Genomic DNA, 16,916 nt, shown 5'->3' on the forward strand with positions numbered 1-16,916 from the left:
CTGTGATGGGATCAGATTGCAATTTGGAACAGTTTGCTTTATAAGCATTTGGTACTGGCCATCATAGATTGGATTCCCCATTTTGCCATAACTTATAAAAGGCTGCATGCATCCTGCTCTCCCTGTAGTCGATGGAGAATTTTGCCTTTGATTACAGTGGGAGAAGGGTCATCCTAAACTTCATTTTGTGAAATTGATGTTAGTGGGGAAAGGGATAATATGATTTAAATGGGCTCCAGTGGGAGGCAGGTTATACTTTCTGGTATAACTACTTGTGGCTAGAGCAAGGGGAATAGACACAAAAGCCATTGCAGAGCCTCTTGTACTGGTTGTACAGTGCAGTAATGTGAATTCTTCTCTCTTTGCTTTTCTAGGTTCCTATCCTTTGCACTAAAGAAGGCTTATGGACAGAGGAGTTTAAATTGTGTGAGAACCTGCAAGGCAATTGCCCTCCACCTCCAGAGCTGAATTTAGTGGAGTACAAGTGTGAACAAGGCTATGGCATTGGTACGGGCAAAAAAGGATGTTGATTTCTGATCCAAACCCGCTTCTCTTGGAACAGGCTGTTTGTTGAGTCAGCCGGGTCTATTGCGGTCCCACAGGACTAAGTGAAAGGTCACGTTGACTCTTTTGCTGCTCCAGAAACATTTAAATTTATGACAAAGTTCCATTTTGTTTTTAGTCTTCTGTCTGCACATAAAGCCAGTTGGGCGGTTTATGGATGTACATAACATCTGGCCATGTTAGCAGAAGAGCTTTAATCCTAATGCTGGCTTCGGGATAAGGATGTGTAGTTTCATGAGGCGAAGGAATATGTCAGCAAGGCAAACCACAGCCGTTTGCAGTATTCGTCCACCTTTTGCAGTTGTTTTCACTGTGAGTGGTTGTGGTGGTGATGGTGGTAATTCCTAGAGGGATGACCTGAGTTACCTGGCATGTGAAACTAGGCAATTTTACTCTTCATGGGTCCATGCAAACTGTTTCTTTCGTCTAAATACACTTGGGTTTATATCCCTCCCGCTTTAAAGCAACACTCAATCATAGCTGCCAGATTGCACTTGGCTTTGTGTCTAAATGGAGTGTTAACGCAAAACCCACATAGTTTTCAGTGCAAAACCGTAAATCACCCAAGTTTGATCAAAACTGGGCCCAGGCTGGTGAAAAAGGCCCATTAAGTTTAGCAAAACTTCTGACAAGCCTGGTATGAGTTTGGGGCATGTGATGAAACCCAGGCATTTTCCCATGGCTGCAGGCTCCATTAGGAACATTTTGCATAGCTGTAATTTGATTTTTTAAATTCTTTATTAAATTTAAGAAATAAAAAGATCAAGGGCTAGATCCACAAAGGAATTTAGGCACCAACCTGCTACTGTAGGCTCCTATATTCAAAAATTAGATCCTCAGAAACCGTGCTCAGCTGTCACATAACCCTTTAGGTACCTAAATTTCCAAGCCACCTAAGTTTCCACCAGGGAAGTGCCCTAGGTGCCTACATTTCCACCAGTGGGTATGCACACAGTCATCTATATCATGATGGAACCAAGCTGGTGGGCACCTCAGCCCCGGTGGGATTCTCAAAGTAGGCATTCCCCCTCTGCTTCACCTGTGGGGCCAATCCTGTCGATGTGCTCACAGGCAGCCTCTCAGCATACCTGCCGGATCAAGCCCCCCACAAAACATGGCAGCAGTTGTGACCCTGCAGCCCACGGTCAAATCCTCAGCCTGCCTGATTCAGATCACGGATGTGAACCTCCCAGGCGAGTGCCCTACCCACTGGGATAGGTCTCTTTGGTTGAAGCTTTTCTGCTTTGTGTGAAGTGCTTTAAATAGTCATCAGAGCGGGGACCGGAACCTGGGTCTCTCCGAAGCCTGCCTGAACTGCTGGGCTGTCGAATCGTTCTCACTCTCTCTGGCCTGATGACTGCTGAAAGTATTTCCTACCAAGTGGAGCAGCTCCCCCAGGAGAGATGGAGGACTATGCCAGAATACGCTGTAGTCCAGTGGTAGGGCACTTACTTGGGAAATGCAGACCTGGGGTCAAGTCGCTGCTCCACATCCGGCAGAGGGGGGATTTGATCCCAGCTCTCCCACAGCCTGGATCAGTGCTCCAGCCACTGCACTATAGTGCATAAGGCAGCTGCCACCACCGCTGTTTATTGTGAGATTGGGCTGGCCTGGCTTAGGTACCTACCTGCAGGAGTAGGTTCATGGCTCTGAATCAGAAGTGGAGACAGGTGCCTGCCTCCAGCCAAGAGGGTCTTAGGCCACACGCCTCTCCTCAGCACGTCCTGCTAGCTCTCTTACAGGGCTCCCTGCTCAGCTTGGCTTTTGAGGACCCTGTCTTAGGTGCCAAACTCTCCCCGTGCATTGCATAGGGAACCTGGACACCTAACTCGGGGCAGTAAATTCCACCGGGTGGCAAGTGGCCTAAACGTTAGGCACTGCCAGACTGAGCCTAAGTCTGTGGATCCAGCCCCAACAGTGCAAACACACTGAGATATTGCCTGAACTTATCAAAACATGTTAGACAGACAGTGCCATCTAGTGGAAAACACTTTGGCCTGATGCTCAGAATACCTGGGTTCTAGTCCCACCTCTGCCGCTGACTCGCTGTGCGACCTTACGCAGATGACTGCACCTCTCTTTGCCTCAGTTTCTCCTCCCACCCTTCCTCTGTCTTGTCTATTTAGATTGTAAGCTCTCTGGCCCAGGGATGGCCTCTTGTGATGTGTTTGTACAATGCTCAGTACGATGGGGCCCTGACCTCAGCTGGGGCCTTTAGGCATTATTGTCACAATAATAATAGTTGCTGTTAGTTGATATAATAACAGTACAAAGAGACCCAAAGCAATCACAGTAAAATAAACTGAATAACACTAATATCCTCCTCCCCCCAAAACACAAATATTCCCTCCAGCCTTCAGAAACAACACACAGAGCAGACAAGCTGAGCCATCCCAAAGCTCCCCTGGTTTGGAATGCCCTGGTATATGGAAGAGTAAACCGCCTCTATCCGTGGCATTATGTAAATGGACATTGGTCATAACATTTGTACAACAATGAAAGCTGCTGCATTAACCTTAAAGCATCACAGTAAAGATCCCATGTACAGATCAGTGCCTTCAAAAGAGAGTTCATCTTGTGTTTTACTCCTGGGGGAATTCTGTGCCAATTTTTTTTTTTAATTCTGCACACAACATTTTAAAATTCTGCAAAATGCTGCATATTTTATTTGTCAAAATAACACTATATAATCCACACCAGTTTCAATTATACCTGTCAGCAACTATGTCTGTAACAATACAGACACCCACAAAATTCCCCCCCCCCCCCCCCCAGAAAGTTAAAAAAACCCCCATCACAACCCAGTTTCTGTTTCTCCGCCCCCCCCCCACCAGACCCAGCTGGGGGGGCCAGACACCTGCACTCCTCCTCCCAGAGCCCAGCCATGGGGCACCCCCCTTGCCCAGACACTCGCAACCCCTTTCCCCCAAAGCCCAGCTGTGTGCCCCCCCAGCCCAGACACCTGCACCCCATACTCCTCCAGAGCCCAGGGATCCAGAGGGTGAAACAGCCTGATGCTGGGTCCTGGGCTTGTATGGAGTTCCCTGCACGCTGCCTTCTTCCTTCAGGGTGTGCGGGGAACTGCAGCTGCCAGGAGCTCTCCAGCTCCATCCTCCTCCCCCCAGCATTGGCTTCTATTTGCAGGCTAGGGAGTTGGGCTCTGCCAGGACCAGAGGTCCCTAGTGGCGGCCAGCAGCTCTGCAGTGCCAATTCTGTTGGGGGAAAAGGAAATTCTGTGCAGAACATTAATTCTATGCAAATTCTGCATTGCGCAGTGGCGCAGAATTCCCCCAGGAGTAGTATCTGTACCTTTTTACCTGTGTAGCTGCCTCCACGCTAGTGATTTATATTAGGCTGAGATTTTTTTTTTCATTCTAATTAACCTTTTAGCCTCAAGATAATCAATCTTTTAGCCTTTAGCTCTTAGGAGCCAGGTCTTATTGTACTGCCATAGGACAATAAGTCAGTAGTTGTGGCCAACTTGCATTCCATCCTGAGATCCTCATTTAATACCCCGTTGATTGTGCAGAACACAGTGCTGTTCTGTGCTCAGCTGTCCTTCCTGCAGTCCCCATGAGGCTGGAAGACATAAACTATGGACAGCTCTCTAGTTCCAGAATTTTCAAGCAAAGATCTGCACTGCATGGTCTGATTTGTGGGGATGTTTTTCAGAAAATCCAAATGTTACAGGTTATATAGTCAGTTGCATAACCAATAGATTTTATTCCCTTAGGGCCAAATCCCAGTTCCACTCAAGTCAATGGGAATTTTGCCTCTGACATTAAGAGGACCATGGTTTGGCTTGTTGAAGATAGTGTAGGAATCACAGTAAGATCATTGCTAAATATACAGGACACTCCTATTTTTATGGGTCTGTCCTGTGTCCTGCCAGCCGAGCTTGCAGGACAATATAGAGTCACCAGGGCACAAAAGTCACTTCACCACTTTCTAGATGCTTCCTTCTGCATAACATTGGACTTTGTTTCCGCTGACTTTTCAGTTCAGTTCTGGGGTGGGCAGCATAGCTGTGTGAATTCTCCCATGATTGGTTGGGATTTTGGAAGGGAATTCTAGCCCAATGCCCAGAACTGGCAAATAGAAGGTCTCTCCTGGGTCTGCCTCTATCACACTGTAGTGCCTAGTTCTTAGCACTGGTGAAACCCCATTCCCCCTAGAACATAAATCCCTTGTTACCAAAGAAAGCACTACAGAGTGTGCAGCCCATAAATGTAATGATCTATTGGTGAGTCTCCAATCCTGTGTCTCTTCTACCCCAGGTGCAGTGTGCATACCATCCTGTATAATCCCCCCCAGCGACGCAGTGATGCTCCCCGAAAACATTACTGCTGACACTATGGACCACCGTCTGGAACCTACCAGAGTCCAGGTAAAGAGTGTGTGTGTGTGTGGGGGGGGTGTCTCTCTGATTAAGGTACACTGAGGCAGAATGGTTCCTGAGCTGTGAAGGTATCATTTTGATTCCATTGTAGCTGGCTCCCGGAGCAGCTTTCAGCAAATTCTGGGGATTAAAGGTGAGGTTTAGCTTATTTACAGATCGCCTACGTGGTTCCTCCCACCCCCCATCTCCCGTGGCGTTAGAGTAAAGAGTGGCAGGCCTGTGGGAAGAAGGAAGAGAGAGATTGGGAGAAGGAGGGAGCTTGGGAGAGACACAGACCTTCTAGGGAGGGGAGTGTTCAGCAGGGAGACACACCAGACTTTATTCAGAGAATGGTGAGCAAGTTGGAGAAGCCCCTCCTGCTACCAGATGCGAATGTGGAGCGAGCAGCCATCTCTGCCTAAAGAGCAGAGGGAAAGGGGTTCTACCTTAAAACACCCAGGCAATCAGACACGACCACGGGAGCTGGATTTAAAGGCACTGGACTTCTGCAGACCAACCCGTCGCTTCCCTGGGAGCTGTCAGGGCCTCAGCACCTCTGACAATCAAGCCACCTATTTACATGCCTGAATATGGAATTAGGTGCTTCCTCTTAGACATCTGTTATGGAATGGCCATAATGTATTAAAGGCAGGGCTGGTAGTGCTGCCTATAGTTAACTTCCCGCAACACATCCCATTATAAAACCCAGTTTCAGTTGTTTATAACTTTGCCAATCTTTAACCATTAAGGGTGACATTTTTTAGGCTGGGTGTCGAATTTTTTTGGAACGTTTCAGCACAAATGGCTTAGCCATTTCCAAAAACCAGATTAGGGAAAAATACATTGTTTTGCCCATGTTAAAAAAATTATTCCTGGAGGAGCTCTAGCACCACGATGCTTTGGAGCAGACATTTGACATTTGGCAGGGGGTGGCCTTTGTGTCAGTGCTTGGCCTTGCGTCATCTGCGTGAAAATCCACCCAAATTTGTCCAAGTTATAAGCCCTTGAAAAGACTCCGTTCACACATGCTCTATAGAGACTTGTTAGACTTTGGCAGCTAAATTCTCCACAGATTCTGTCTGCACTGGGCATGCTTCAGCCCAGGGATGCAGGGGCTGAGCAGGACTTTTCCTGGAATTGCTGCTCCCTGCTGCTTCTAGCTAGAGTGGGGCCAGGCACCAGAACTATGACCACAGAGCCTGTTTCTCCTACGCTCTCAGTGACCCTCTGCCTGGCACCCAGGCAGCCTGGAGGAGGAGGAAACCGCCTGACTGAAACGCAAGGGGAGGACAAGAGCTGGGGTCTGAGAAGGGAGTGGTGTGCTAGAAGGAGTAGATTGGAATAAGGCGCATGGGAGGAGGTGTTACTCGGGGTTTTCAGAACCCCCAACAGGCAACTTAACTATTTTACTTTAGACGGTGTAAGGAATAAATCAACAGGGACTCAGTGATTCTGTCTGACCAAGGAGTAATACAAGTAAACGTGCTCTATCTAAAACTGCAGTTCATTAGATTTAAGCACACACAAACATAAGCAATAGGTCTAGAACATTCCAGATATTTACCTAACATCTGGAACGGTATTGGGTAATTAACAGCAGGTTCGCAGTGGTCAATTGCTCACCCACCGTAGAGAAAGGGTGTCAGGAAAAGCGTTTCTCAAGGTGGCTTCAGAGAACTGCTCCAAAGTATACTTTATTAGCTAATTTTTTATCATTAATTTTTATAAAACACATAGGTGATGTCTACACTACAGGATTAATCCGAATTTAGATAATTCGAATTTGGGAAACAGGTTGTATAAATTCGATTGTGCGCGGCCACACTAAGCACATTAATTCGGTTTTTAACCACATTAATTCGGTGGTGTGCGGCCACACTACCCCATTACTTTAACCACAGTAATTCGGTGGTGTGCGGCCACACTAACCCTAATTCGAATTAACAAAATCGATTTAGGCGCTACTCCGCTCGTCGAGGTGGAGTACAGAAATCGATTTTAAGTGCCCTTTAATTCGAATTAACTGACTCTGTAGTGTGGACGGGTGAAGGGTTAATTCGGATTAATGCAGCTAAATCCGAATTAAAGTCGTAGTGTAGACCAGGCCATAGGTTATAATGACCCCTACTGTATTATTATTTTTTAAATTTTAATAAACTGTTAATATTAGAAGCATCTAGACTTATGGTTTTTTCATTATTAATGTTTTTAGACTTAGTTGTTTACTTGTTTGTTTGTTTTTATTTTGATTAGCAGAAACTGCCAGCTAGATATGACCTTGCTTTTGAAAGCCTGTTTTTTAAATTAACCCTCTATGTGGTGTTCTATTTTATTAATTTAGGGTGGCTGAATGCACATACTTATGGTTGCAATTAACTTGATTACATTTTGGGGTATACACACCCTTTAAATCCAGGGCAACCGGGGAACTGGAACAGGGGAGCATAGGGGAGTGTGGAAGTGTGAGACTCAGGGGTGCAGGGTAAGACTGAGATCAGATGAGGACCTGGGACTGGCTGGGCGGGGAGCTGGTGAGATGACTGGGACTGACTGGGGCGAAGAGCTTCTGGGGTGGAGGAGGAGAGACAGGACTGGTACAGGGACAGGCTAGAGGGTACACTGACAGAAGGGGTCAGTCTTGAGGGGAACAGGCCCACTCTAGAACCTGGACTGGAACCCAGGAATCCAGAGCCTCAGCATTCCCCTGCTCTCATCAAATAGCTGTGAAACCCGCTGCCAAAGTGTGTCCCTCTAGAGTTTAGTGGCTGGTTCACAAAGAGGACAGTAACTTACTACAGCTATCAGTCTAGTCTTTCTCTTCCTCTTGGTGCCTCATCCCAGTATCTCCTGATGTGCAAACTGGAAAAACAGAAACTCCATCAAGTGGAATCACATTGGCACCACATGGGTCATCATCAGGAATCTTTAGATCCGCCACAAAGACCTCTGCCACTTGAGCTACAATGATGAGTACCAGGAGAAAAGCCCATGAGGAAGTTAACAATTCTGTCTTCAGAGCAGCGTTTGAGTAGCGTGCAGTAAATAAGGCCTGGGGCCACCCTTTGACAAAAAAGAGAAAACCAAATATTGGCTAGCTGCTCCTTCAGTGAGCGCTGTCCATCCTGCGCACTGAGTGAGGCATGTCATTGAATACTTTGTCATACAACATATGCACAAGGGAGCCAAATCAGGATAGCACAGGCAACCTTAATTCAGGCATTTCCTAACTAGCGAGTGCTTGAGCCTGCAACTTTAATAATATTCTTGTAACGGTTTCTGTGTGTAATATAATATGCAGTACAAAGACACAGACTAGAAAGTGTCCATCCATTGCTTTGGACTCTCGGGGGATGGAAGGTGCTGCAGAAATCCAGGAGGAGATTTAGGAGCATGAATCCCACTGATTCTTCAGTAGGACTTGTGCTTCTAAATCCCTTAGGTGCTTTTGGAAAGTCTCTTCCCATGGGCCACTGTCTTTAGCAAATACACAAAACAACATAGATACAGGAGCTGCAGTCACACACAAAGCCAAAGCAACACTCGTGTCTGGCAGACTTACTAGGAGCTCAGGCTAAACTTCCACCAGGCGTCTCAGGGCGCTCTCACCTGTTGACAGCTCTGGGGACTCATTGCAGATTGTTTCCAATGCCTGATGGTGGTGAAGTGTGGAGCCTTCACCTCCCCCGACTGCCCTCTCTCTTTCCTTCCCCTCATGTGCTTTCCAGCAGAAAGGCTCAAATACTTGGGATTATAACATCCAAAAGCAGCTCCGCCAGGGGTAATATTTCTTAAAATAAAAATGAAACGCGTCAGAGGGGGTGGAAGAGAAGCAAGTAATATTATTGGGAGCCAACGTTCTCTTCCAGCCACCTTTCTCCCCTCCTGGGAGCCTGTAGGAGGCTCAGGGTTACCAGAACTTCATGCCTGTGGATACTCCTGTGCGCCAGTTTGAATCAGACTGGCTGCAAAATCACCGGCCTGGGAAGGGCCCAGTCGGGGGCTGGGGGAGGGCTGTGGCATGTGGGATCGTTAGCTGGGTCTTGGAAGGAGGCCTCGGGTATGAAGGATCATATCGCTCAGCTCTGCAGGACGCCGGCTTTTGGCTTTCCTTCCGCCAGCACCATTGCCTCTCGTGAATGGGGGATGGAGGAGAGCAGGCGAAGGGATTATTTTAAGAAAATGTCTTCCCTTTGCCAGGACCTGTCACTGAAACATGTTTTATTCGCTTCCTTCGCCTCTGCTCCTTCCTCCCTCCCTGCTGATAGACATTTCTTTCTTCCCTTAGAGCATGTTTCTTCTCACAGTGCTGGCCGTTGGTCAGGGACCTCTGCAGCAAGAGCTGCCATTCCAGCAGAGAAGAAAAGGGTGGGGGTCCACAATGAGCCTACTTACTTAGAGTGACATAGGGTCACGCTCCAGTTCTGACTCCACCACTGACTGGCTTCATGCCTTGGGCAGGTCACTCTGTCTCTCTGCCCTAATATCCTCCTCTAGACCATGGGGGGAGGGGTAATACTGCCTTCATCTGACAGGGCTGTTGGGAGGATCAGTTACTTAATGTCTGTATGCTGCTGAAGCGTTCCGCGTGGCTGTTAGGTAAAAGGAACTGAACAGGCTCGGCTCCCTCAGCCAGCACTCTGTGCCACTGTCCTGGCTGGAATTCGGAGACCCTGAGTGGAGGGTGGTGGCCTAGGGATAGACTCTCCCTTATGACTGAAGAGGTTGGAATTGAGGAGGGGGCACAGTGAGAACAAAGTTGGGCGATGGGTGAGAGACTGAGAAAAACTATGGAGGTTGGGGGTGGGGGGAGGGGTTAAACAGAGGGGCTGCTCTTTTAGCCCCTGGGAAAGCTGAGAACAGCAGGGGTGATTGGAAGGCCCTCGCTGTAAGGGTAAACGCTGCGGGACAGAGCTGAGAGCATGCTCAGTGCAATGATTATTTATGTGCCCTTGGGCTGCCATCTGCTATTCAAAGATATGTTTATGTCAAGCAGAGGGAAACCCAGCCAATAGGACTGCCCAGCTAGGTGGAACATCCTCACGCACAGCTGGGCTGATAGCTCAGCTAAGCCATGGGCTTCTCGATCGCCCAGCCAGACATTTCAATTCACAGCCATGGGATTGCTCAGCTTCTGCCTCTCTCTTCCTACTTGAGAATCCCCTGTTTATACATCCCAGGATTGCAGTAGCTCTGTTGGCAACAGAGTCATACTGGAAGCTCATGTTTAGCTGATTATCCACTAGTGCTGAGGTCAGACCTTCTTATCTGTGACCATCTAACTGGTGAACCAGTTGAGCATCTCTAGAGGAGCTGACCCGAGTGTGACAAGCCAGTGCATTGAGCCGCCATGTCCCTGGCCTCCACCACCTCTCTGTCGCTCTGGAGAGTTTAATTCCTTTTTATTCTTTAATCATCATCTTCAGAGATGCCAAGTTCTCAGTCCCTGCTCTCTTCAAACTCAACAGCACTCGTACTCGTTAGGCATGGAAGGAAGGTCCCCATCTGGACCTCCTCAGCTGGCAGGAGTTTGGCTATGACAGGATCTGAGGGGTGGTGAGAGAGTGGAATCCTGGTGATGCAGAGTGATGTGGTGGTATAATAATTCTAATAGGCTCCTAGGGCACCTTTGCCTTTCCTGAGTCACCTGACAGCGGTTTTCTCCTTTTTCTCCATAGAACATTGTGTGCACTGGCCAGCTGCGATGGCACCCAGACCCTACAGTCATTCACTGCATCCAGTCATGTGAGGTAAGGCCCCTGGCATGAACAGCACTTCGGGCTGGGGTTTCAGACTCAGTCCATCATAGGGGTGGGGCTAGTTTGCCTTGGCAAGAGTTTGAATGGTCTATGGCAGGATTTTCTGGCTTAGCAAAGAGGCCAGGGTGAGTGTTCTTCATAAGCAAAGGAAAAGCCTGTGCACCAGTTGAGTAACGTGACAATGACAAGTTTGGATTTTCAAAGAAGGCACCTTCTCTCCTGCTACGATGTCTCCCCTGGTGGGCAAAGCCCAAAAGATTAGAATAAGTGCCCAGCCTGACTGATCTGAAATCTCCAGATGATGTGAGTTTAGAAGTTTGGTCTTGAAATCTTATGAACAGAGGCTTTCTCATGTGATTTCTGTCACTCTGGATCCAGGCTAGCAACAGGAAGTGTGAAATGAACAACAGTTAGAGATGAGGTCCACACCACAGAGTTAGGAGGCAGATCGGAACTTTCCCAAAGCTTGGGGGTGTAGGGATGAATTTATTCACACTTCTTTGAAGTTCAGGTTCTGGGAGAAGGCTCTTGTCAGCTCTTTTATCTCCTGTATCCATAAGACAAGCTGGACAGGAATTTAATTCTACAGGCCACAGCACAGAGCTAATGAATGAATGCAAAAGGGTGAAATAAACGAGTGATGAGCGAGTATGTGTGCCTAACGTGTTTGAGCCGCAAGTTCCAGAGAGGGGGGGCTGAATGGCTTAATCGGTCACCAGTCGGTGGAGTGCTGGGCATGAGAATGACACAGACCCATGAGCACAAGACATGTTGTCTCATTGGAGGCAGCTTGCATTTGGGAGCAACTTTACACCGTTTGATCATGTTGTATGGTGCTCCATGTGCTTCTCTTGACTGTGTAGTGTCTCCATTTACTGTATTTATTACAACGTATGAGTTTTGAGGAGGAACTTAAGGACACAGAGACGGTCAGGTCACCCTCCAGGGCCAGTCCAGGTAAGTAGCAAGTGGATGGCATTACCGTCTCAGGGCTGTTTGGTGAAATGAGTATGCTGGTTTCAGCCCATCTCCCAGGGAGCCCCTAACCAGTTGCTGCTGTTGGCAGTTTCAGCAAAGAAGTAAAGGCCTGAATACTTGTAAAATACCTGCTTCCCCTTCCAGGTCAGGAACGAGGCCTGTGGCAGGGCTGTGTAAAAGCCACTTGGATGGCTCTGCCCTATTCCATGGATAAATAGGAGACTTGAGTCTCCAGGGCTGCCAATCTGGCACATTTCACAAAGCAGGGCTTTAAATCAAAGGGAGTGATTCCTCCCCTGAGTCCAGTGAAGCAATGTAAGTGTCAATAAAGAATTGGGTAGCTATACGGATATCAAGATTATCCAGATTATCATAACTAAAGACAACGAAAATGGTATGGAAGAGCCATTGAGCCTCATGCTTCAGGGCTCTGCACCTCACCTCTTGTTTTGAGCAAGAGCCTTGTAGAGAATGGTGCAGGAGTGAGGGGCAGCTAGAAGCTACTGCAGTCCCAGCCTCTGCCAGCAGGAGCATTGGGTACGAGAGAGCACCTAGCCACCCCAGGGCCTCTGATTATGAGGGAATCACTGGCTGTGCAGGAACTCTTGCTGACTACAGTTGCAGTCTCTTCCAACAGGAGTGACTAGCAGGTGGGGTGTAGGAGTGCTGGCTGAGGGCAGGCTCCAACCTGTCCCAGCCCTAGCCGGAGTAATTCTAGGGAGCTCTAGCTTCCAAGCCTCCAGCTGGAAATATCAAGTCACTTTCTGATGACATTGGAATAATTTACCTTGTCTCCATCATGCATCTGGCACTGGAGCACTCCAACTGCCCCGTCTCTCCCCGTCTTCCTTCTCCACCCATTAATCTTGCTGTCCATCTGACACTCTCTCTCTGGTTCTTGCCAAATTCCCCATCCAGAGCGTGGTGAGGGACGTAATGCAAAGAGCAAGACAGGGATAGAGAGTGTTCGGAGCGCTCATCAGGAAAGCAATATAGTGTGGAGTGGGCTCTGCAGCTCAGAGGCCAGCGGAACAGCTCATCCTGTGCCATCAGTAGAAAAACAGATGGCAGTGAGGGGGATGGAGGGGGGCATGCAGAGTGTGCCGGGGAAATAAACACCCAGAGGACAGTGTGAGTTGGGAAGAGAGATCAGAAAGCCCAGTGCTGCAGAAGGAAGCCACTGGATGAGGCATTTGGGCGCTTTGTGGCATTGTTTCCTAGGCCACCACATTAACCTCTTCGCTGGCTAAGACTCAGCCCCACACCTCCTAGGCCAAGGGCAGGGAGTAGCCCAGGAGGGACCATCGGCTCCTCCTGATAAGGGAAGAATGAGCAGGCTGCTTCTTCCCCCACCTTCAGTGATTGCTCGGTTGACCTGTGCTGCCGCTCGTGGTTGAGAATTGGCTGCCACCTACAGCTCTCTGCCGCGGTCCCTCTGGCTGCATGGTCTCTTATTCACACTGCATTGTGGGAGTGGTTTAGGCAACTATTTTACTACCCATCTCACTGTTAATTCACCATGAGGTGTCGCCCCATGTGGCTCTCAAAACACCACCCAATCCAAACAATGCAGTGAAGCAAACATGTCTTGGTTCCATTTAGCAGGAGTGGGGTGGTTTGCAAAAACAAATTGAGCACTGGTTTTGAACTCCCAATACCAGATGTGAGCACACTATTTTGGGCATGAGAACCCACCTACGGCTTGCATTCCTTGTCCTCGCGGCACCTGTCTGCACGTCACCATTGCAGGCAGACAGGAAGGGCTAGCTGCATGAGAACTAAGAGCAACATGACAGATGGGCCATCAGCAGATGGCTTCAGAGTGGTGCGAAGATATCAACTTCCAACCCAGTTACCAGCACGGTCCTAAGAAGGATGCAAATGGCACCTGAAATACCTAACGATTCTCCTGTGCAGCGCCATAGGGAATGATATGATCTACTGATGGTCCTCAATACAGTGTTCTATAGATGTAACAGCTGGCTATTACGTTTTCTCCCTGTGTCCACCTAGCATATGACTAATAATGAACCGATTGTTCCGATAATCTGATGCAGTGCTCTAGAAGTTCATATGTAAGACTGAGAGGCAGGAATTCCCCGGTTCCTTTCCTGGGTCTGCCATTGACTCATGGTATGGCCATGAGCAATTAACTTACCATTTCTGTGCCTCGGTGAGCCAGTAAAATGTGGATAATAATTTCCCCTGACCAACAAGGTGAGTGTAGGGATAATGAATTAATGTTTGTAAAGTGTTTTGAAAATATAAAGCACTGCATGAATGCTAAGGTGCAAATTCTGTTCTTGGTTACATGAGTGCAACTTCTATGGAAATCCATGGGAGTCACACTTGCAACTGAGAGCTGAAATCGTCTCTGAGGAATGCTGGGTGGACTCGGCCTACAGATACCTCCACATAGCTCCTCTTGAAGACACTGGAAGTTGTGTGTGTAGATCTGAGGGCAGAATGTAGCTCCTTATAATTGAAGGGGACATCAGACTTCCGATCCTCATGACACAGGCTGTAACAAGGACACAAATTGGCATCACATTACACAGGGTGGATTTGATTTAAATCAAATTGATTTAAATTACTAGTCAGGAAGACTCGATTTAATCATGGATTTCTACATAAAAGTGCATTCTTGTTGCTTGTTATAACCTTAATACACATTCTTCACAACTCAGAGATAGATGTAGGTTTCATTTTTAGAAGGTACACACTATACATTTTTAAAGTGATTTATTTTGAAAACTTTTCAGATTAGTTTTACAGCTATATCAGAAAATAAATGATTGTTTGGTTATTTCATTTACCAAAGGTAATTGAAGCAGATATTTACAAAGTCACTGGGAGGTGAACTATCTCCAATTCAACAGGTTAATCATTAATATTTGGAGGATTTTCTTGCCATGCTGTATTAGGAGGAGAACATCACCAGACAGACATTTAAATTGTTTTATTTAACTAAAACAACAACGTTATGTATTCTGGATTTTTTTCTTCAACAGCAAACATAATATTTTAACAAAACAAGCATATGAATTTTTGAATTTAATTAAACATTCAAGTTTTTTAAAATCAGGTTTGTTTTTGTTAAAATTGTTTTTAACTAAAATAGTTAAATTAAATATTAAAAAAAAGCAAAAATTAAATCGACTATGTCAGCCAGGTCAACATGAGAAACTTAAAATATTGGCATCTGAAGCTAATGCAGTCATCTTCACCTTCATTTTCCTGTTTGTTTATAATCTGGAAAAGAAAAACAAGCTTTCCTGATTTTTCAGGTCCCAAGCAATTTTTCGATTTGGAATGAATTAGTCCAAAGGAAAAAAATATTCTTTCTACACCGGCAGAAAAGGCTACTGCTGTTAAAAGTGAGATTATCACTTCAACAGTCTCTGAATCCAAGTGCTTAAGTGACTTCCACCAGTTCACTGGTGTGACTTTCTTTAAAACGTCATTAGCAAACATATATTTCTTGAATGGTTCTTATTCCCAAACTGGGTCTCTTTTATGGCCTGCTGCCATTATAGGTTTTCCCTTCTAGTGAGAGAATGGTATGGTAGATCTCAAATCAATGAAGGCTACATCAGAAAGACCTCAAGACTTCTGGAATATGCTACTCAAACAGTTTCACTTTTGTTTCTACTGCCTGTCTCACCCTGCTCACATTTATCTCCAGACTTCTTCTCCTTGTCCAGATCTATTCCATCCCCAACAATCTTCTATTCATTGAACTTTTTGAAACTTTGCACTTTTAGAGAGAGGTAAGGGATTGACTCTATGTGCACAAATTTGTAGAGGGACAATAGGGTTGAGGTCTGTTATTTCTCACCTCTATATATTATTTATTTAAAAACATTTTTGCTGTTAACAAGTATGTTATCTCTGGAAACACAAATCCACAGTTTGAGAACTGTAAAACTAAGCATCTCTGATGGTATCTTCTAGACTGAGCACTGAGGCCCATTGGGTAGATAGAAAGATTAACCTAAATAATCTATACAGAAGCCCCTGGAACTCCATAAGATTGGATCCCTAATCCATGAACTATTGGAACTCATTTACAAAACTTTTCTTAATCATTACATGAATATATTGTCTCATACTATAGAATTAGAATTTATCATCCCTATTCCATAATGAGATATCTTTGAGCTATAATGTATCTTAATTAAAACTATCTTTAGATAGGTTTTTTCCTCAAAAAGCATTTAATCAAAAAAAAAAGATTTAAATAAAAAAATCTGATTTTTAAAAAAAAATCATTGATATTTTTCCACCCTGAAATTACAGGCAGTTCTCAAACCAAGTGTTTGGAATGTTTCTAGGTGTTGTTTTATTGAAAACTGGAGTAACGGGCTAATCACTAATAACTTTATTTGGGAGCTTTTCATTCACCAAGTGTTCTTTGCCTTGTCGTTACCTGATATAGTGAAAACCAGCCGAGTGCTCCCATTCACCCTCTCCCATAACACAAGAACAAGGGGATACTCACAATCTCAGGGCAAGGTCCACGCTGCACACGCGGGGTGGGGGGGTGATTGCAGAAAGTTTAGGCATAGACCCACTAGCTTTAATCTAGCTGGTGTGGATAAAAAATAGCAGTGAAGATGTGGTGGCTCAGAGGTCTGTAGGGGTTGTTCAAGACCACCCAGAATCCTGGATACATATTTGCATTCCTAGCCCGCACCAGGGTCAATGATGCTGCATCTTCTCTGCTATTTTTAGCCGCACTAGCTAGATTAAAGGTAGCATGGGTGTGCCTACACATGCTGCAATCACACCTCCGATTGCAGTGCAGACATACTCTCAAACAGAGAGAGACATGCTCTCAAACGGAGAGTGACGGCGCCCTTCCAGCAGCAGCGCAAAAATAAGGATGGCATGGTATGCTATTGCCACCCTTACTTCTGCACTGCTGCCTTCAGAGCTGGGCGGCCAGAGACCGGCAGCTGCTGATTGAGGGCCCAGCTCTGCAGGCAGCAGCGCAGAAGCAAAGGTGGCAATACCATACCATGTCATCCTTGCTTCTTCGCTGCCACTGGTGGCAGCTCTGCTTTCAGAGCTGGGCTCCTGGCCAGCAGCTGCTGCTCTCCAGCTGCCCAGCTCTGAAGGCAGCGCCGCCACCAGCAGCAGCACAGAAGTAAGGGTAGCAGTACCGCAACCCCCCCTGCAATAATCTTGCAATCCCCCCACAACTCCTTTTTGGATCAGGACTCCTACAATTACAACCC

At 46.6% G+C, this 16,916-nt stretch overlaps 1 protein-coding gene across 1 annotated transcript in view; it reads left to right on the forward strand.

Annotated features, from left to right (window-relative positions):
- LOC113407547 (pappalysin-2-like) overlaps positions 1–16,916 on the forward strand; it is a 155,966-nt gene that overhangs the window by 107,536 nt on the left and 31,514 nt on the right. Inside the window, exons 17-19 of the mRNA XM_026656179.1 lie at positions 375–507; positions 4,842–4,951; positions 10,618–10,689. Coding sequence (XP_026511964.1) covers positions 375–507; positions 4,842–4,951; positions 10,618–10,689 — 315 coding nt within the window. The remainder of the gene's footprint in view (positions 1–374; positions 508–4,841; positions 4,952–10,617; positions 10,690–16,916) is intronic.

Source organism: Terrapene carolina, unplaced genomic scaffold (assembly GCF_002925995.2).
Source record: "Terrapene carolina triunguis isolate 2854851 unplaced genomic scaffold, T_m_triunguis-2.0 Scaffold212, whole genome shotgun sequence".
NCBI classification, from domain to species: Eukaryota; Metazoa; Chordata; order Testudines; family Emydidae; genus Terrapene; species Terrapene triunguis.